Source organism: Rhinoderma darwinii, chromosome 1 (assembly GCF_050947455.1).
Source record: "Rhinoderma darwinii isolate aRhiDar2 chromosome 1, aRhiDar2.hap1, whole genome shotgun sequence".
Lineage (NCBI taxonomy): Eukaryota > Metazoa > Chordata > Amphibia > Anura > Rhinodermatidae > Rhinoderma > Rhinoderma darwinii.
The window spans coordinates 618,504,195-618,525,515 of record NC_134687.1 but is presented as its reverse complement, the minus strand read 5'-3'; the positions used below and the strand labels follow the sequence as shown (position 1 = coordinate 618,525,515).

Here is a 21,321-nt window from a genome sequence, read left to right as displayed (position 1 = left end):
TTTTATTAACTGATTCATTAGGGAGTGACAACCTAACATATAATAACAACAGGGAATCTGCGTTTTAATGCAGTTCCCCTTTAAGAATGCCCTTTAAGTGAACAAACATGGAAGCTAATAGCACCGGAAGCCTTACCTGGGTGCCACTTGAGGGCCAGCTTTCTATAGGCTTTCTTTAAGTCATCGTCAGCGCAGTCCCTGCGGACCCCGAGCACCTCGTAGTGACACCTCATAGTTCACACAACTTGCCGGCTGACCCCACCAACACACGTGTGCCTCTAACCCGGAACTGGAAAACTACAACTCCACCCCCTCCCTCAGTGATCACCAGGGTAACCATCGCAGTATTTTCCCAGAATGCAGCGCGCAATACTGGGTGCGTCAGCGTTCTACGTCATTGTCCAGTACATCCCGGTAGGGGATAATTCCAATGCTAAATCGGTGTCCTTACTTCAGAAGCCATGTTTGATGAGTCTGACAGTGGTTATTTCTAGTAAGTCTGTCTTCTTAAACATGGCCGACACTTAAATACGATTTGACTAGGCAGATGCTTGGCCACGGCCCTGCTTGTGAAGAGACTGATGAAGGGCGGTTTGCATGAGGAAGCAGTGAAGGGTTAGTGCTGGTTGTCATTGTGTAACTTTTATTATTGCACAGTATGGTAGACATGAAGTTATAGCAGGTGCAGGTAGGATTTGCTGGAACTTGTAGTACCACTTGTTCTTAATGCACATTCGGGCAAGTCTACTGCGCCCCCCTTGTTACAGCAGAAATGAAAGTCGGGGGAAGTTGTTGGTTGAGGGGCTTCTTAAATGTGGCGTCTATATCTGGCGTGATTGCACTCATGAATCCATCTCCATAAGTCACGCATGGTCGGACATACCGGAAGAATACCTTAAAAAGCGTCAGAAACCGCGAACATGGCTCATTTAGGTTTTCCGTACGCGGCAGTTTTTTCCGTTTTTGCCTCTTCACATTCCCAGAGCCATTTTTTATTTCTTTTTTTCGTTGCTGTGCGAAGTTTTATTTTATTTGTTGAGTTTCTTATTTCTTGTTTTTGGTTCAATTTTGTACATAAAAATCAGCATTTAAATTTTTTTTATTTAAAAAATTTAATTCTAACTTTTTGATATTTTTTATAGACCCAGGTCTTTCTCAGAACACCCTAAAATACTGAGGACAGCCGTGGAAGCGTTCAGTTTGGCCAGGGCTGTCCCTCATCAGAGGCAATCCGTTTTTTATGGGAGCCGGAGTGCTGATCGTCTTCGATCTGGGGGGGTGCACGGCCAGGCAGACAATTCCCCTGCAGCGGCCACTACAGGGGAAATGTAGTATTACATGGTGGCCATTCGTAGGAATACATGGGCGGCTGGAGTCCACCATAGGACATGTGGACTGGGGATGCCGATCAGGGTGCAGAGCGTCCCTCCCTTGTGATACTGCAGTCGCTATTGACAACAGCGTCGTAAATATACGGCTGTACCGCTACCACTCAGACATTGAAACCATATCTAATCAATGTATCAACAGAGGTTGTCCTCTAGTCCAGGGCTTTGCCCATCTTTCGGTGTCAAATGCTAAAACCCAAACACCGGACCGGTACGAACGTCACCTTATGGCGGTATTTATTGTACATGGTCCATATCATTACGTTTTTGCTTCAGGTCTCCAGCATGTCGTCTTTGTCGCAGTCGGAGGTGAATGAGGACCAGTACATATTAACCTGCAGCCTGGACAACGTCCGTAACCTCTCGAACATCCTGAAGGCCATTCACTTCAAAGACCACGCGTCCTGCTTTGCCACCAGCAATGGACTTAAAGTTACAGTTGAAAATGCCAAATGCTTACAGGCCAATGCCTTTATCCAGGTAGGAGCTTCCACCGCGCGGACGTCCGTAACGCTGCGTTGCAGTAAACGCTCATTTAGTTGTCTGAGGTAGGAAGAGGAGCAGAAGTAAAGGCCATGGCAATGGTGGTGTCCTAATGGGGCCTATGGACAGGAGTGGCCTTCATGAGACACCCCCCTTGCTACAACCCCCATATTAGGCCCTGTTCACATCACATGTTTGCCCTATGTTTAGCGTGTACGTTTGGAAACCTCCCGTAGTACACGCTAAACGTGTCCATAGGACTCCATTATTCTAAAGTATATGGGAAGTCTTGGTATATGGATATGTCTATCGTGTAACTTCTTTGTATTTTTTTGGATACCAGGCCGGGATATTTCAAGAATTCAACGTTCGGGAGGATTCTGTCGTGTTTCGCATAAATCTGACCGTCCTTCTCGACTGTTTGACTATTTTTGGGTCGAGTGCTCTACCAGGTAAGCGTATACAGAGCGGTGCTATGAATACCTTATGGTTTTATATAGTCTGATTCTTAGGCTGGGTTCACACGAGCACATTAACGTCCGTAATGGACGGACGTATTTCGGCCGCAAGTCCCGGACCGAACACAGTGCAGGGAGCCGGGCTCCTAGAATCATAGTTATGTACGACGCTAGGAGTCCCTGCCTCTCTGCAGGACAACTGTCCCGTACTGTAATCATGTTTTCAGTACGGGACAGTAGTTCCACGGAGAGGCAGGGACTCCTAGCATCGTACATAACTATGATGCTAGGAGCCCGGCTCCCTGCACAGTGTTCGGTCCGGGACTTGCGGCCGAAATACGTCCGTCCATTACGGACGTTAATGTGCTCGTGTGAACCCAGCCTTAGGGGCAGTGGGTGAGGTTGTGGTCAAATGAAATTGTCACTGCTATGAATGTGGTCCTGTCCTGTCTCCACCATCTTTACCTACAGTGTGGTTTATCCTGAGCTTCCTGCTTCTTTAATATAAAGTCATTACTACTGTAAATCGTTATTGCAGCCACTTCCACTGCCTTGAAGATGTGCTACCAGGGCTACGGATACCCACTCACCTTATTTCTAGAAGAAGGGGGGGTGGTGACGGTGTGTAAAATTAACACCCAGGAACCAGAGGAGACCCTGGACTTTGATTTCTGCAGCACCAATGTCCTGAATAAAATCATACTGCAGTCAGAAGGGCTGAGAGAGGCGTTCTCCGAACTGGACATGACCAGCGACTTTCTGCAGATCACCATGTCCCCTGACAAACCATACCTAAGGTACGGACGCCTGCCATCTCCGTTTGTTGTTTCCATGTATTGAACTAAAAAAACATGGCTGCTTTCTTCCAAAAACAGCGCCACCCCTGTCTACAGGTTGTGTGTGGTATTGCAGCTCAGACCCTCAGCTGCAATACCGGACACAACGTATGGGCTTGATAAAGACTCCTGAGTGGGTCGAAACGTAGCTGTACGCTGGGATGTGTTAAACAATGGAAATCTTTTTATGCCAAATGAATGCGATCACCAAGTTTTTTTTACGTGATGTTCTGCCTACGATGTGACTTGTACTTTGTGTTGCGACGTAGATTGTCTACATTTGGGAACGCAGGAAGCGCCCATCTGGATTATCCCAAAGATTCGGATCTGATCGAAGCGTTTCACTGCACCCAAACGCAGACCAACAGGTAAAATGACCGAGCTGGGCTTCATGTGGCGTCACATCGGTTACCACACATCCCTGTGTTTTTCGGGTCTTAACCCCCAGCATAATAATAACAATGTGACGTTTCATGTCACGTCCCGAGTACCTATCGATAAAGTGACATTCTCCGACATAGAGAAAAGCCCGGTGTAACTATTGTCCCGCCGTAATTGCAGAAAAGGGCTGTCCCAATCTTACACATTAATGGCATAGTCACAGGATAAGTACCCTTATAGGTACGGGTCTCACCTCGGGGGGGGGGACCCTCCCCTATCTGGAGAACGGAGGACTTGTACCCGCATTTGCCACTTCTGTGTGTCGCCTTATGGCTGTCTTTTTGTGCATTGCCCACTCCATTGAAGTCTATGGGCGTTTCGGACAAACCGATTATAAAGATTCTTTCCATTGATGCTGCTTTTTTGCTTTTCTGTTCTAGATATAAAATCTCCTTGCTGAAGCCGTCCACCAAGGCGCTGGCCCTGTCCTGCAAGGTGTCTATACGGACCGACAACAGAGGCTTCCTGTCGCTGCAGTACATGGTCCGGAATGAGGACGGACAGATCTGCTTTGTGGAGTATTACTGCTGTCCTGATGAGGATATCCACGAAGGAGAAGCCTAGACGCACTTGGATTCTCTCCCCTTAAATTTATGATTTCATCAAACTTTCCGGTGTAATATAAAAAAGTTAAAAGTGTAACTAAACTTTCAAAAAACTTTTGACATGTCAGAAGTTTTGATGGGTGGGGGTCCGAGGACTGATCGGCTTTCCGTACAGGCTCAATATAAAGTCTATGAGCCTGTACACCGCTCGCTCGGCTTTCTGTGGAAAGCCAATCAGAAACAAAGCAGCGCGGCGATAACCCGAGCACTTCTGCCTTTTCGTTTTAGCGATTGGTCGGGGTCTCAGTGCTCGACCCCCACCGATCAAAAATTCTGACATGTATTAATTGTTTAGTTACCCTTTAATCATTGAAAATAAAAGTTCTGCAGCTTTCTAATAGACTTGTGTTTCAATTCCTCACTGATGTGAAAATCTTTGCCTGCTGTCAGTGAATGAGAACATTCTTGTTTACATCCAGAGGCTGAAAACCTGTACAGATCTTATACTTGTCACAGCTGAGGTTTTGATACAATTATATCCAGTCTAGACAATCATTTTCAAGCGTACATCAGGAGCGCAAATCTCTCTCCTGTTCTGATAGTTTGCTACAATGTATCAGTGCAGGTAAAATGTATCGTCCTGGAGTTGGGAGTATTTATTTCACTTGACACAATTGTAACAAGTGAATATTAGAATATTAGGCCTGTATGGGGTTTCAGCCTCGATGTAAATAAGAATGTACCCATTCAATTATAGCAAGCAGTGATTTTGAAAATAGTGAATTGAAACAAAGTATATTAGACAGTTGCAGAACTTTTGATTAAATGGACTTTATGTAAATAAAGCTTCATCTCTATAAAAAAAAAAAAAAGTTCAACTTTCTAACATACTTTGTTTCAATTCTTCACCATTTTCAAGATTTTGTGTTTGCTGTCAGTGAATGGGAACACTCATGTTTACATTCAGTAAACCTTTACATGCCTAGTCCTGCTCTCAGCTGAGAAGTGGTTACAATAGTCTCCAGTCTAGACAATGCTCTGCGGGCTAAACAGTCTGGACTCCAGACTAATACATTGTAGCAAACTACCAGAGAGATGTGTGCAGCTGCTGATAATGTGTTTAGCCCACAGAGCATTGTCTAGACTGGATACATAGGAACAAACCCTCAGCTGAGAGCAGGACTAGCTATGTAAAGGTTTACTGCCTCTGAATGTAAACAAGAGTGTTCTCATTCACTGACAGCAAACATATCTTTAAAAAGGCGAAGAATTGAAACATAAAGTATATTAGAAAGTTGTAGAACTTTCCATTTATACAACGATTAAGCTTAATTTATATAAAACCAGTAAACCCTCTATTAAAGTGTCAGCTCTTCTGCTTTATGGGAACGACATTGCTTGGAGGAAAGCGCAAATGTTTAATAATTTGTGTTCAGAGATGGAGGTATTTGCCTGCTCTCCTGCTACCAGCTGACAATCCCACATACTAAAATCATACATGACACCCTGCAGAAAATCTAGGTCCTAGTTCTTACATACACATACTGGTTGCCTGCAGCCGCCACTAGAGGGAGCTCATTGCATACTGTTTTATAAGTTGTAGGCAGCAAGCTCCCCCTAGTGGTTGCTGCAGGGAGCTCTGTATCGAAACTCCTATAATTTGCTCTTCAGTAGTTGGAGAAAGCTGAGTGGAGGCTGTAATGTCACCCAACTTTCCTGGCAGAAGAGGAAGACGGGTCTGGTTGTACTGAGGATTATTTGGCTTTCTCCATTATGACCCTGCTGTATATAAAGATGTCTCTATGGTTTGTACTCTCTTTGTTGCGGAGTATATTTTATATGGGCTCTTGAATGTAAAAAAATTTCAATGCAAAATGTTTGTCTTTTTTTTTATTAGTTTTTGTAATAAATATTTATAAAATGTATCTATACTGGTTTATGATCATCCCCAATATTACACGTGTGACGTCCAGTCTATTTATATGTTACAAACTTCTATGTTAAAAGATTGCTACCGATCCATGATACAGTATGTACTTCTTGCTCTTCCCCCCCCCCCCCCATGCTTTACACTACAACTCTGCTTGCTCAGATTGGCTGCTGTTTATAAAATAAAGCTTAGCAGGAAGTCAGTGAATGGAGAGCAGATTTCTATTACTGCAATAATAAAATAAATATGACCTACGAGAAACGAAACTGCCCGACAGAAAACTCCCTGCACCCCTTCTAATGTGGTTAATACAGATAGAAACCTCTCATATAGGTCATACAAGAGTATATCAAGACAGGTATTCAGCCTCTGAATGTAAGTAGGAAAGTTTCCATTCATTGACAGAAAGCAGAGTAGAATTCATACATAAAGTATATACTATATGCAGATCACATCCAAATTTACTTCTAGTTTGGATTGTTAAAAAGACAATAATTTATAATCTGGATATAGAATTATCTTCTGGTATGTGTGTGTGTGTGTGTATATATATATATATATGTATATGTGTAATGATTGTAGAGCGCTTCCGCATCTGACCTGGGTGCTGTTCCTTGCAGTCTCCAGCAGATGGCGCGCTGGCACAGTCAGGAACTACAGTAGGGAACTATAGAGTGGGTCCTGCTATACAGACAGTGACTTCCGGATAGAAAGCAACATGGCTGCGTACCGGAGAAAACGTGGCTCCAATGCTGAGCTTTCTGCACAAAACAAAAAGCCGAAATTACAGCAAAAAGAATCGGAAAATGACGGAGCCGCCGGTGCAGGGGACGAGTTTACCATCCCGCCGCCGGTGTCAGGGGTAGGAGCCGGCTTTTTGTACAGAATCTAGTGACTTATCATAGGAAATCCGCAGAGTCCCTTCCCTTTAGCGTCTAGTCACACGGTACGGCAAAAACCGTGCAAATATTTGTTTTTATTCATTTAAAGGGGCAGTACACTAATTTCACTAATGCTAGAGTTTACTGACCGAGGTTGTCAATTCAGGGGGGGGGGGGTCTAAATTCCATAAATTCGGCACCTTGTGGTCTGGAAATTCCAATAATGGCGGCCTACAGTAATAATGGCATTTCCCATGTACGTGACTAATGTCTGGGGTAGCTGATGGTGACGTTTAGATGTGACTTTGTCGCCGTTGTTGCAGGGCAAGTGGCTGAACAAGGAGCGGGTGCTGATATTTTCTTCCCGTGGAATAAATTTTCGCACCAGACATTTGATGCAAGACTTGAGAATGTTAATGCCGCATGCTAAAGCCGGTAAGTGCCCTTCATTCTCCTCACAGTGACTTTCTGCTTGTAAAGAAGAGTGTTTTCCATTCATTGACAGCAAGCAGATGTGTTTGAAAATAGTACAGAACACAACACCTATTAGAAAGCAGCAAAACCTCCTCTTATACAATGATTAATGGCCATGTAAACTTTTAAAAGGCCCAACCTTTATTTATTTTTTAATACAAAGCTGCGTCCGTGTGTTTTGTGTAGCCTTGTAAGTAGTTTTTATTAGAAATGTAGTTTTAGGGTATGTGCACACACACTAATTACGTCCGTAATTGACGGACGTATTTCGGCCGCAAGTCCCGGACCGAACACAGTGCAGGGAGCCGGGCTCCTAGCATCATACTTATGTACGATGCTAGGAGTCCCTGCCTCGCTGCAGGACAACTGTCCCGTACTGTAATCATGTTTTCAGTACGGGACAAGTAGTTCCACGGAGAGGCAGGGACTCCTAGCATCGTACATAACTATGATGCTAGGAGCCCGGCTCCCTGCAGTGTGTTCGGTCCGGTACTTGCGGCCGAATTACGTCCGTCAATTACGGACGTAATTAGTGTGTGTGCACATACCCTTATTCTTTTAGATACATCTTCGCTGTATCTGGCGCTGAGACCGGAGTTCGCACGGGTCCTGAGAGTCTCTTACACACCGGCTCCACCTGTCCTCTATCACATCTAAGGCTACATTCACACGACCGGTTTCAGACCAGTGAGGTTCTATGGGTGTATTCACATGGCCGTTTTTACGACCAGATGGCTCCCATAGAAGTCAATGGATCACGTTTTAAGGAAACCATCCTTGTAACTGCCGGCAAAAAGTGATCCTGGCCGAGGACTCCCTGCACACAGCGATACTTTGAAAGCTGAGCCCGGGGAGCCCTTGATATTACTGTCCATATAAGGACAGTGATGTTGGTCTTTAAATTATGGAGTCCTCGGCCAGCGCATCGCATGATCTCTGGCCCGGGGACTCCTGTCTTGGGAAAGCCCTGGAAGTCACTGTCCATATATGTACAGTGACGTCAGTGGTTCTCTCTGACCCCCTCCCCCCCTCTGTAGATGGCACCCCCCTGTAGATAATGCTATTGTAGCTCCCTGTAGGAGTGGAATCCCTGGCGGCCGACCCTGCTCTGCCCGGGGATTCTATTCCTGCAGACGCCCCGGCGTCACTATCCATATATGGACAGTGATGTCAGGGGTTACTCCTGGCCAGAGCGTTGCCGACGCTCTGGCAGGGGATTGCGCTCTTAGAGGAAGCCCCTGAAGTCACTGTCCACGGTCAGAGGGATTTCGGTTCTTACAGGGAGCTACATTGGCGCTATCTACAGGGGGGGGGGGGGGTATCTTCCTCTTAGAGCGGAATCCCCTGCCAGAATGTCAGCGATGCTCTGGCCGAGTATTCCACTCCAGGAGTAACCCCTGACGTCACTATCTATATATGGGTAGTGACGATGGGGGGCTTCTTCAGGAACAGAATCCCTGGCTGACGGGGATTCCGCTTCTACAGGGAGCTACAATGGCATTATCTACAGGGGGGGATTGCTATCTACAGAGGGGGGTGCTCTCTATCTGCAGTGGGCACTGATCACAGGATCCACCTGTAATCTGAGACACGCAGGACCTGCTGACACTGACTGACTAGATACAGCTGCTCTATATAGAAAATACAGAGCAGCTGTTTTTTAAAAAAGTAAAGCAAATTTGTAAAAAGTGTTTACGAAGTTCCACCAAATACACTGACTGGCCTGTTTATTAAAAAAAAAAAAAGAGTTTATTTTCAAAGGTTTACATAGACTTTAATCTTCATTTACATAAAATTGGACAACCCCTTGACCGCGCCAATTGTCGCTTTTTTTCCTCCCCGCCTTCCATGGCTCATCACTTTTTTATCTTTGCGATGATATTGTCGTGTGAGAGCTTGTTTTTTGCGGGACGAGTTGTCGTTTTTCACGGCACCACTTATTGTACCGTACATTCTGCAGGTGAATACGATTACGGCGATTGCAAATTTATGGATTATTTTATTTATTTAAATTTTTTTTTTTATTATACTGGTACTTTACAACTTTTTTTTTTTTTACTTTTTGAATGACTCCCTCTAGGGGACATGGACCAGTGCTCGTTGGATCGCTCGCACTATATACTGCAGGACTCCGGTGTTGCAGTAAATAGCGGGACGTGAACTTGCGATCCTTTGAACGCTTTCATAATCTATTACAATAGAGGCTCCCGTGGATGACAGGGCTTTGTTAGGCCCCCAGCAGCCATGGCGACTCATCGGCCCCCCCACAATAGTCCGACACACCAATGGCTGCCGCAGTCACTACTGACCATGGCACTGGCAGGGTTAAATGGGCTGGATCGGCGCTCTCCGTAGTGCCACGGTTGTATTCTAGTATACGGTGATGTACACGTGTCATGTGACCGTGCTTTCTCCAGATTCTCAGTCTTTTCTCTTCACTTTCTTCCTTGATATTTGCAGATACAAAAATGGATCGGAAAGATAAACTGTTTGTCATCAACGAGGTATGTGACGTCCGATATTATCATGGCGCACGTTGTATAAGGTCGTAATACGGAGGAACCCCTCCTCCTCCTCCTCCTCTTCATTCTGGGGGACACCCATTTATTTTTATATAATCTCCAACATTGATCCAATTTAGAGGTAAAATTGATCGCCTATCCTCATCGGTGGGGGGTCCTCATCTCATCAGTTGTTTGCTCCAGAGAGGGTAGGCCATCAATTTTACATCGCTGGATAAGCCCTTTAGAATGTTCCTTTAAATAAAAAAAAATTCCGTTTCTGTGAATAATTGTTGTTTTTTGCCTTTTCAAGATCTCTGCTTGCTGTATTTGAATAAGAGCCTCCGTTGTTTACTCCCAGTGGATACAAATCGGTCCATTGTCATGTGATGGACACGGGTGCATGGATCGGTACAGGTTTGGCCCATTTAGATGACGCCATGGCCGCATGGTAAAAACTACATTTAAAAAAAATGCGGCAAAAACTCACCCTCTTACCATGAACTGCTGCGGTTTTTACAGGTGAAACCCATTTGTTTTACCTGTAAAAACCGCATCGGAAACGGCAGACAATCGCCGTAAATCCGTATGCACTTTTGCTGCGGTTTTTATGTGCGGCCAGAAACGTCTCCTCTAAATGCACCAAAACCGTAACGAGCCGTGCGCCTGTGTGTCCATCACATGACCAGGACAGGTTTGCATCCACTGGGAGTAAACAACAGAGGTTCCCTTTGGAATACAGCAAGCAGAGATCTGGAAAACCACAATGAATTGATACAGAAAGTTTATTGGATTTGTTTGGCTTTTCGATTTATAATTCATCGCCGGTAGTGTAACAATTGCGTCAGATAATCGCACTGGGGTCACAGAAGTCTGGAATATGTCCTCAATAGGCTCCCGTAGTAAAAAAACAACACAAAAAGTATATGACATGGCATGTTTTATACTGTAAAGCCGTGCATTAACACTATGCCATACAGCAAAATAAAGGTATTCTGACCGATACCGCCCCCCCCCCGGCGTATGCTAAAAGGACACTACTTTGGTGTACGCCGGGTGAATGGGGCTTTATGGATACGTTCCATGTATTTACCAGTAACTTTACCAGCCCCTACGCTGAATGTAGTTCACAAATGTCCCATCCCAGACCTCAGTCCAAGATAAAAAGCCGTCCCTACGTAATGTAGCCCTCCAGCACATAGTGGCCTCAAGGGGTGATAACATGTATTTAGTGTAGTGGGTGGTTGTTGTTTGTTTTTTTTTTTTTTTTTCATTTTATTTATTGCATCCAAATTTTAATTTTTTTTCGTTCCGTGTGTAATTTTTGCTCGTCTTGTAGGTTTGCGAAATGAAAAACTGCAACAAATGTATTTATTTTGAAGCAAAGAAGAAACAGGATCTATATATGTGGTGAGATGCCCATGTTAGGACGTCCTGGAGGGGGGGATCCCCTTCCCTGTAAGGTCTAATTCACATTGCGCTTTCACCTTCTCCTACTATATATGGACAGTGACATTTTCCCAGGGGACTCCGGCCCGGAGAAGCTCCCTGTGGTATACATGTAACGTGTACCTCTCACGGACGCCATACAGTGGCATCTGCCACACATGGGCTCCTATGTTAAAAAAAAAAAAGGGTTTGCTACCCCTATAATGAGCTTTAACACCTAGAATCGCCTTTGTGCTGCCCCCTTCTGTCCACAATTCTATCCAGCCGTTTCTGAGTTCTACCTTTTACTACAAAGTTTGTGTGACCCTCGTCGTCCCCCGGCTTTCCTAGAGTATTGAACAACCTTTCTGTCGAGATGCGATAAGGTAGGAAGTGGGGGATATAAACCGGTTCGCTATGATGGAGTCTGCGTGGCAACAGTAATAGCCGCCATATTTTCCATAGGGTGTGTTCGTCCTTATTCGGATCGGTTTCTGTCGCTGCTTTTTTCCTGATTTTGAATATGTTTCTATTATTTAGGATATCAAATGCCCCTGAGGGACCGTCTGCAAAATTCTTGGTTCAGAACAGTAAGTAAACATTTGTTGTGTGTGTAGAAGTCGGACGGTGGTCCGATCCTCTGAGCCAACAGGCAGAAGTGTTTTTAGTTTTGTACTAAACTGGTACAAAACACACAAGAATCCTAATCCAACAACATTTCTGGAACCCGTCCTTTATTGGAATGTTTATCCTTAAACGGGTTCTCCGCTAAAAGGTGTCCTTGACAATAAGCTGATCACAAAGTATCCCCCTGCTGGGACCCCCCCCAGTGATCAGCTGTAATCTGTAGGGAAACCTGGTAGTAAGTGCTCAATTTCCCTGCAGCGCCACCACAGGAGTATTTAAGTATTACACAGCGTCCGTTCATATCAATGTGTTGTGTGTGTGTGTGTGTGTGTGTGTGTGTGTAATACAGGAGAGGTCCTCCAGAGCAAGTGACGCTCTTTATAACCGCTCTCCACCCCGGCCAACCGATGAGGATCCTGAACATGGGACCCCCCCTCTATTAACTCATAATTCCCTAATAGGGTGTATGAAAATGGGTTTTCTAAACTGGACAATCAAATACCCATAGCCACAAGTGTGTACATGGGCTTACCTGCCCTCCAGAATGAAATGGTGGTGGAGGACACTCGCTGACTTACATCTATCCAATCCTTCCTCCTGACCAGGATGTCCATTCGTGGTCCCTGCTCATCCTCTTCTTTGTTCCTCTTCTCTAGTTCACACCCTGGCAGAGCTGAAGATGACTGGAAACTGCCTGAAAGGCTCGCGCCCTCTGCTCTCCTTTGATCCGGTTGGTATTAAAAGTCTGATGTGGTTTTTTCTGTTTGTAAATTCTTTACCGAGTATTACAGACCTAAGACGCCACCTATAGATGACTACCCTGTAAGTCAAATTACGACCCCATCGGCCAAACCGAAGACCCCCTACCTGTCAACAGCGCTGTTGTTTTTGATTGAAAATGCTGCATCAGTCGTCATCAAACCAACATATTGCTGTGACGCAGCGCAGGCCAAGAAGCTGCAAATAATAACTAAGTCACCAAACCTAGTATATTACACAGTGCAGGCTATCCTATGCTATACATCACACCACAGGCTGCACTAACATTCCTCCATTCACTAAATCACACAATAAAGCATTACAGACAAGTGGTGGGGGAGGGGGATGACAGGCCCGAAGCTTTGAGAGACAACACACAAGAAGGGAGAGTGGGGGGAAGGGGAGTATCGGTCCTCTTCCTCATCGACGTCAGGGCTGTCCCAGGTGGAATAGTCTCTGTCTCTCTCTCCCCCCCTCCCCTGCGTGGAGGACAGTTATGGGGGGACGTTATACTGTGTGGAGGACAGTTATGGGGCATTATAGTGTGGTGGCAGCTATGGGGGGCATTCTGTGTGGAGGGCAACTGTAGAGGCAGTTATAAGGCAATTATAATGTGTGGTGGCAGCTATAGGGCATTATACTCTGGGGAGCACTATGGGGCTATATATTGTGTAGGGGTAGTGTCAGGGTGTATTATATACAGAAGGCTCAGGGGATAAATATTAAATGGCGTAGCATGCAAAAGGGGTGTGGCCTAAAAATAGTTCAGTAATCGTGGTTTTGGTCATAATTGCCCAGCCCTAGCTCCTTGTACACAACAGTCCGCTTCACTCTGTCCATTTTTGAGCCCCAGATGAAACAAAACACAGTCCTGGTAATGGCCCTCGAGAAGGTGACCAGAGGGGGCCATGTCTGCACAGTGTATTGTAGCACGGGCAAGACTTTTTGTTATGCAGGACTAGTGCTTTGCCCTCAATAGTGACCTGTCTGAGGCTCCACCGTCCACTGTTTTGGAGTCTTTGCTCCTCATGGGTATACAGTAGGGTTCTGAGTGAGATGCCTTTGACCCATCCCTTGGAAGGTACTGAATCTCCTTGTGCTGATGTTGGGCCGTCTTACAGACAATGCACCCTGGGAAAAGTGAAAATTAGCTTTACTCGGTACTGACTAGGAGCAATAAAGCCAAAACAGTGAAGTCTACTGCTTTGACTAAAGGGCCAGAAATGGACTTACAGGGTAGTCACCTATAGTTGGCACTAGAGAGTTATATTCAGGAGGAGAGCTAATTTGCATACTTTACCCAGGGATCATTGCCTGTAGGTCTCCCTACGTATCTCTGCAAGGAGAAGCAGTACTTGCCAACACTTGCATAAGACAAAATCTGCCAAACTATAACTCCCAGCATCCTTTGTTAGTCACGTGACTTTTTCTTCAAGCGAGTACTGTAGCAGCATGCAGACATCACTGACCTAATATTCTACTTTGCAGGTGTTTGATCGGGATCCATACCTCACAGTGTTAAAGGAACTCTTCATACAGGTAATGGTGAATGTGCATGTTTGTTTTCTGCTCCGCGCCCGTTCCCATTCAGCCTTCACTTCTTCACATACCGGTCTCTACAGATTTTTGGAACCCCGCGATACCACCCGAAGAGTCAGCCGTTCGTGGACCACGTCTTCACCTTCTCCGTAGCAGACAACAGGATCTGGTTTAGGAATTATCAGGTCAGTTGTGACACTTTTTTTTCCCACAAACAACACTGTAAATATCCCAAGTCCTTGAGTCTCGTTCTTATTTCAAGTTGCTAACGATTCTATTGAGCGGTTTCTCAGTTATATCTGTTTCTGGGAAAGCTGGGTGGCAGCCAATATGGTCGTCCATGCTGGTCACCCAGCTGCCCTAGAGGCTTAACTGGCAAATCTCACCAGATATGCAGTGAAACAAGAACCGCAAGAGATAACCGAGTAGATTTTCCATTCGGGAGTCTTGAGAAAGCTCGGCTGAGAACTCTGGAGGACCAGTAATGGCGACCATGTTGTTCGTCACCCAGCTTTTCCAGGAACAGAAATATCTAGAATTGAATACTGCATGACTCAGACTAGCAGATACTGGTTAACTTGGTTTTAGGGGGACGTACACATGCAGACCCTGCCCCCCAGAAAAGGATCACTAACTAATCTTGGGGGACAGATCCAATCTTTTTATGCTGCCTGTAGAGCGGCTACGTGTACGGGCACACTTAATAAAGGGAGCTCTTCCAATCTTAGGGTATCCTAGTGTATTAGGGACTGCTCTATACGGGATCACTTCATATACGATACGACGTTTTACCTGCCCTGATACATTGTAGCAAAGTATCAGGCTAGAAGAGAATTTGTGCCGCTGATGATTTTAGCTCAGCAAGCATTACTTAGACTGGATGAGAAGTATTAGGTCTGTACTGGTTTTCTTGATGTCAATACGGATGGTTTCCATTCATTGACAGCATTCAGAGATCTTGATATTGGTGAGGAATTGAAACACAAAGTACATTAGAAAGTTGCAGAAATTGACATAGTCACAAAAAGTTATCTGGCAGGAAGAGGTATTTTTAAAAGGATTCTCAGGATAGGTCATCAATATCAGGTCGGTGGGGGTCTGACTCCTGACACCCCCACCGAGCCATTGACTAGAGAGAGGTCACCGCAGCCTCTTCGTAGTTTATCAAGCACCGCATCATATACTTCTGTAGCGGCTGTGCCAGCGATTGGCCAACCGATCTGATATTAATAACCTATCCTAAGGATATTTGATCATTGTAAAAATCCCGGAGAACCCCTTTAAAGGGATGGTGTTGCCAGAAAAACATGTTTTTTTTTTTAAAAATTAAACATTTAGTGTGTGGGTGATTAAACATTGTTCAAATTTTTTTTATTTTTTTGCATGAGACCATGTAATATTATAAATTATTTATAATACTACCCATTTTTGGTCACTAGATGGAGCTGTTCCCAAAATTGCAGCATTGCAACATTGGGTTAAAAGCCCTCGCTCTAGTGAGCTCTCAGCATCCCCCCCTCCTTTATCCTGGCTAGTGCCGGGATAAACGAGGGGTTTGAAAGGTTTAACCTCCTACACTGTGTGTCGCCATTTTTTGAGGTAACCCACAGTGTAGTAGGTTTACATACAGTAGTAAACACACACAAACACTAACATACATTGAAATGTCTTACCTGCTCCTGCCGCCGCGGCTCCCTCCGGCCCGTCCGCTCCCTTTGCTGCCGCTGTTCCATGTGCACAAGTCCGGAAGCCGCGACCGTAAGTAGTAATATTACTGTCCGGCCGCGACTTCCGGTCCACAGGAAAATGGCGCCGGACGGCGCCAATTTCGAATAGGACTGTGTGGGAGCGGCGCATGCGCAGTTCCCACACAGACGCCGTACACGGCAGTCAATGGGACGGGAGCCGTTCGCAGTCCCTATGGGACTGTGGCTGCCGTGTTCCATGTCTGTGTGTGTCGTTAATCGACACACACAGAAATGGAACAAAAAATGGCAGCCCCCATAGGGAAGAAAAAGTGTAAAAATAAGAAACAGTAAAACACAAACACACAAATGAAAATAAACGTTTTTATTAAAGCACTAACATCTTTAACATATAAAAAAATTATTTGTGATGACACTGTTCCTTTAACTGCACCAGGTGTTGCCTTGTTAATGAACCTTCCCCACCCCCGATCCTCGTTATTCATCTTCTAATTCTGCATCTCATTCTCTTGTCACAGATTATAGAGGAGGACGCGTCCTTGGTGGAAATTGGACCTCGATTTGTGTTGAATCTTATCAAGATCTTCAAAGGCAGCTTTGGAGGACCGACCCTGTATGAGAATCCTCATTACCAGTCTCCAAATATGGTGGGTTCCACCTTTACCTACAAATAACCCTTTAAGAAACGCTGACCCGCTGCCTATCTCTTCCCGTCACATAATTGGGCAGTAGATTTGACCACTAGTATTCACTGACTGCAATTTTTTTTTTTATTAAAGGAACAGTCCAGGCAAAATAATGGTAGTATAGTGGGCGGAGCATGACACATTGTCTCGTGTGCCCTCAGATCGGGCACTAGACATAACACAGTGGCCCACATTTACTAAGACTGGCACTTCTTAATACATTTTGTACATTTTTAACTGTTAGTAAGAAAATGAAACCAGCATAGATTTGTGCCAAATTTTGCACCTTTTTTGCATGATATATGTGGCCTAAACTACCTCCTTTTGAAGTCCATGCCAACTTTCTAATGGGGTCGCAAATTTCACCCCTAAAACGTTGCACGTCCTCACCTGCGACATTTTTTGCGGTGCGGCTTATGCCAAAACCTGACGTAAATGTGGCCCAGTGTATTTGCTTTACCTGAAATGTTTCTTTTAACTACCAAGTAAATGGCCACCCATGTAATACAAGGATGGACTTGGTAAAACAGGAGCTGCTGATACTTGGCGGCTCTCTATTCTGGCGCATTGACTGGGACTTGTGACATATGTGTCCGAATAGGCAATGTGGAACGGGTTGGCCTTGGCGAGACTACCCCCTTAAGGATCTGTGCCATTTTCCTCCATTCCTATACTTTGTCTTGGGGGATACAGCGCACACTCTACAATCATCTATATTCGAGCAGAACTGGTAGGTGTAAAATCTCACGTCTAACTTCTGTTTATAGGGAGCTCCTGTGGCTACATGTGCTCCACTTCTGGTCATCCAGACAGTAAGACAGGTGCCTTTGCTTCCTGGAGAATAAACAAGGGATGGGGGGGGGGGGGGGTATATTTAATCTCATTCATCATCATTGCCCATAGCAACCAATCAGAGCTCAACTTTTATTTCTTAAACTGTTCTGGAAACCTGAAGGCCTCACTGTGATTGGTTATGGGCAACAGACTTGGATTTTCTGTTAGTTTTCATAAATGAGGCCTAACAATGGGGAAAATTTATTAAAGCAAAATCAGAAAGTAACAAATTATTTGAACTGGGTTTTTATTACAAAATTTTTTTTTGTTACTGTCAACATATTAAAAATCTTAAAATATTGCACTTCTCACACTGGCCACTAGAGCGCACACAATAGGCTGACTTTTCCTGATTTCTGCATCTTCCTTGTCGGCTTTGCTGTGTAGACTGGGACAGGGTCAGCAGGGGATCAGCAATATCAGATCTGTGAGGGTTTCTTTCTGGGCACCCACACCGATAAGGCTCTGTATGCAGCTCCCCTGTCATACCCTGGGGAGGGGCTGTACGCCACTTCTTCTTGAAGACTAGTAATCTACGACATTCCTGTACGTTTTGACTCCATTCATTACAGCTGCCATAAAGCGCACACGTCCTGCTGCACGGTATACAAACTACAGGGAGGGTGTGTCTCCAATATGGCTGCCACCAGAGAAATTAAAAAAATAAATAAAAGCTACACACAACGTCGGGTCAGACCTGGCGCAATCTCCTGACACTTTTCTAAATAATGTAAATTGATAAATCTGCACCAATATTCGTCCATCGTGTCTACCGTCTGTGACAATTTGCTAACGAAGTGTTTTCCTTTCAGCATCGGCGCATGATCAGATTGGCCACGGCCGCAAAGGTTCGGGAGAAGCAGCAAGTAAAGGAACTTCAGAAAATGAAGAAGTCTGAGGGAGTCGAGGTTGTTCCTCGTGACCCCACGGAGGAGGTCTTTGCCACCCCAGCAGAAAAGAAGCCGCAGGTCATTGAGACACAGCCACCTTTACGGAAACCCAGCGTGAAGCGAAAAGACAAAAAATTCAAACGCCAGAGACTGGCCAAAAAACGTGTATGAACTATGGGAGGATAAATATACGAGGTTCTGTTTTATACATTAAAAGGAGAAAAAAAAAGTCTTCAAACCATTGTCTTGTGAGCAGTTGTCTTTTTCGTCAGACTTCAGTAATAATTTATTGTACAGGATTAAGAAAACATGGCAGCTTTCTTCCAAAACTAGTGCCGTGCTTGTCACAAATTGTGTTCTGGTATTGCAGCACAGCTCTATTCAAGTTTTTAGGACTAAACTGCAATACCACACGCAACCTGTGGACAGGTGTGGAGCTGTTTTTGGACGAAAGCGGGCATGTTTTTATAATCTTGGACAACCACATACAAGACCATGTTAAAAAGCCCTTTAGTGTAAATTAAATGGATAAAAATGGTTATAGGCCCAAAGCCTGAGGCTGCACTACTGAGATTGATTGGGCATGTGCAGTGTTGTCATGGAGACCTTGTGTGGACAAATCTATCTACATCAGTGTTCACACGTATACAGACATTTGCCACTTTGCAAGACAGACGGGATGTAGATTTTAATGTGATTGGAATCCACACAGGAAAAAGGCACCTGACAAATCCGGAAGGAACAGGTTATCAGGATCTCAGTAGTGCAGCCTCAGGCTTTGGGCCTGTAAGTTATAGAAATCTGATCTCAGTAAGGCGTGAGTTATTGGCTTTCACATAAAGAGGTTTTCTGAAATCTGACAACAGACCTGATGAGGTAGAGAATCAATGGAACGGTGGTCGCACACAGGCATGCGCCCCTCCGTTCACTTTTTTATTGGAGTTCCGGAAACAGCCGAGTGTTGGGGGACCTCCATTCCCAACATAGATGCAGGTCACATCTTTGGGATCCGCACGATCAGACCTCTTGAGGATATACACTATAGATGTCTGAGATGGAAATACCCCTTTAAATCACTCCTACATTTCTATGGGTAGGTCTCCCCCAAGCATATGTTCCCGCAGGTCGAATACAATGGAATTTCAGCAACTGAGCTCTGTATGGAAATTCCGCAGCATTTACAGTAGCAGCAAAGTGGATGAGCTTTCTGCAAATTCTTCGTATTTGGGCTGTAGACTCCAATGGGGAGCAAATATGATGCACTAAAAATACACAAGTTGAGTTTTGTTGCAGTTTGTACAGGTTTATGTAGCGGAAACCCAGTAAAAACCGCTGCAAATCCGTAATTTTCGGAGCGATATTGCGTGGCACCCGTCACAACCCACAGGAATAATTGATGTCACACCCAAATTCAGCAGATGGGCGGTCCCAGCTGCATATCACCATCACGAGTGCCCGCAGGTTGCGGGGCATCTGGTCTTGAGGTGACTGGTAGGACACCGATCCTAGTAGAACCTGGAGTCAGATAGTCTTTACTCCCCACTTGCTCCAGACCTACAAAAAAAGAAAGGGAACGGGTACATTAGACACTACGCTGACATTTGTCAGGTGATCTGAAATGTAAATAGGGATTCCTTTTATAGGGGCACAGAATTCTACATCTACATTGCCCTGTGGTAGTTATTACCACATCAGTTGAGTCCATAGTACCCATGTGGACCTGGTGCTTTAGCATTGCACAGTTATAATCTATCATTTCATAAATAGGAGTATTGAATTTATACGGGTTGTACAGGATTAGAAAAACATGGCTGCTTAATTCCAAAAACCGTGCCATGCCGGTCTACAGGTAGTGCATGGTATTGCAGCTCAGCCCCCTTCACTTCAATGGAGCTGCAATACCAGACACAACCCATGGACAGGTATGGCGCTGTTCCTGGAAGGAAGTAGCCATGTTTTTCTAACCTTGGACAACCCATTTAAAAGGTCACTTCTTAAAAGGGACCGGTCAGTTGTGATATGCTGCAGGGCATATATCATTTTACGTATAATAATTTAGTATAGGGCACTTTGTACGGATCCATTACACATATTGTGCTTGTGTGGGTCTCAGTTTTTATATGAAGGCACACAAAGTTCTTAAGGGGGTTTTACAGGATTATAAAAACGTGGCTGTTTATTTTCCAAAAACTGCACCACACCTGTCCATAGGTTGTGTCTGGTATGGCAGCTCAGCCCGAAGTGATTGGGACGGAGATGCAATAACGCATACCACCTGTAGACAGGTGTGGCCCGTTTTGGTTTTCGAATTCTGTACAGCCCCTTTAAATTGTGGCATGATTCAATGCATGGATGCTGTATTATGGCGGTAGTGTCCCCTAGAAAATGTGCTTCTAGGACAGGATATGGTGACAGTGGCACACAGTTATATGGGGTAATACAGGACTCATGCGCTCAGCAATGCCATATGCATGGACTTGTAGTCTAAGGCTATATTCACACGGCCTATTTTCAGGCCGTAAACGCCCTGAAAAGCGCATTAAAATACGGGGGCTGAACGCCTCCAAATATCCACACATTGATTTCAATGGCGTTTTTTTTTATGTACTGTTCTTAAAAACGTTGTGTAAAAAGAACGCCTCGTAAAAAAAGAAGTGCAGGTCACTTCTTGAGCTGTTTTTGGAGCCATTTTTCATTTGGTCAATAGAAAAACAGCTCCAAAAACAGCCCTAAAAAAACGCAAGTTGCTTAAAAAAAACCTGCTGTTTTCCCTTGAAAAAAGCTCCGTATTTACCGCCATTTTTTGTTAAGCGTGTGAACACAGCCTAAACGAAACCTCAGTCTTAGGCCTCATGCACACGACCGTAAAAACACCCGTTACCGAAATAACGGGCCCATAGACTTCTGTTAGTCAC

General features: G+C 44.8%; 4 protein-coding genes across 7 annotated transcripts in view; 2 read left to right on the top strand and 2 right to left on the bottom strand.

Moving 5' to 3' along the window:
* The window catches only part of DNAJC21 (DnaJ heat shock protein family (Hsp40) member C21), a 13,916-nt gene extending 13,572 nt beyond the window's left edge, over positions 1–344 (bottom strand). The window contains exon 1 of the mRNA XM_075841789.1: positions 137–344. Within this exon, the coding sequence (XP_075697904.1) occupies positions 137–233 (97 nt within the window). The 5' untranslated portion in view covers positions 234–344. The remainder of the gene's footprint in view (positions 1–136) is intronic.
* The window catches only part of RAD1 (RAD1 checkpoint DNA exonuclease), a 6,170-nt gene extending 94 nt beyond the window's left edge, over positions 1–6,076 (top strand). Inside the window, exons 1-6 of one of the 4 annotated variants that reach the window (XM_075841843.1) lie at positions 408–493; positions 1,665–1,868; positions 2,215–2,323; positions 2,868–3,126; positions 3,435–3,533; positions 3,987–6,076. In XM_075841843.1, the coding sequence (XP_075697958.1) occupies positions 1,674–1,868; positions 2,215–2,323; positions 2,868–3,126; positions 3,435–3,533; positions 3,987–4,170 (846 nt within the window). In that variant the 5' untranslated portion in view covers positions 408–493; positions 1,665–1,673 and the 3' untranslated portion in view covers positions 4,171–6,076. The other 3 variants (XM_075841833.1, XM_075841851.1, XM_075841827.1) reach the window with 3 other exon arrangements.
* On the top strand, positions 5,872–18,647 carry BRIX1 (biogenesis of ribosomes BRX1). Its single transcript, XM_075841817.1, has 11 exons — positions 5,872–5,956; positions 6,702–6,943; positions 7,286–7,397; positions 9,897–9,940; positions 11,277–11,347; positions 11,906–11,955; positions 12,649–12,722; positions 14,240–14,290; positions 14,374–14,475; positions 16,515–16,643; positions 18,329–18,647. The coding sequence occupies exons 2-11, from the start codon at positions 6,800–6,802 to the stop codon at positions 18,575–18,577; spliced, it is 1,026 nt and encodes a 341-aa protein (XP_075697932.1). The 5' UTR covers positions 5,872–5,956; positions 6,702–6,799; the 3' UTR covers positions 18,578–18,647.
* Positions 16,346–21,321, bottom strand: part of TTC23L (tetratricopeptide repeat domain 23 like) — a 24,972-nt gene continuing 19,996 nt past the window's right edge. Inside the window, exon 12 of the mRNA XM_075841803.1 lies at positions 16,346–19,960. Coding sequence (XP_075697918.1) covers positions 19,939–19,960 — 22 coding nt within the window. The 3' untranslated portion in view covers positions 16,346–19,938. The remainder of the gene's footprint in view (positions 19,961–21,321) is intronic.

Coding starts and splice junctions, on each gene's coding strand:
- BRIX1 (XM_075841817.1), top strand. CDS start 6,800: ATGGCTGCGTACCGGAGAAAACGTGGCTCCAATGCTGAGCTTTCTGCA. Junction 11,348..11,905: donor AAACAGGATCTATATATGTG/GTGAGATGCCCA, acceptor TCTATTATTTAG/GATATCAAATGCCCCTGAGG. Junction 14,476..16,514: donor TCTGGTTTAGGAATTATCAG/GTCAGTTGTGAC, acceptor CTCTTGTCACAG/ATTATAGAGGAGGACGCGTC.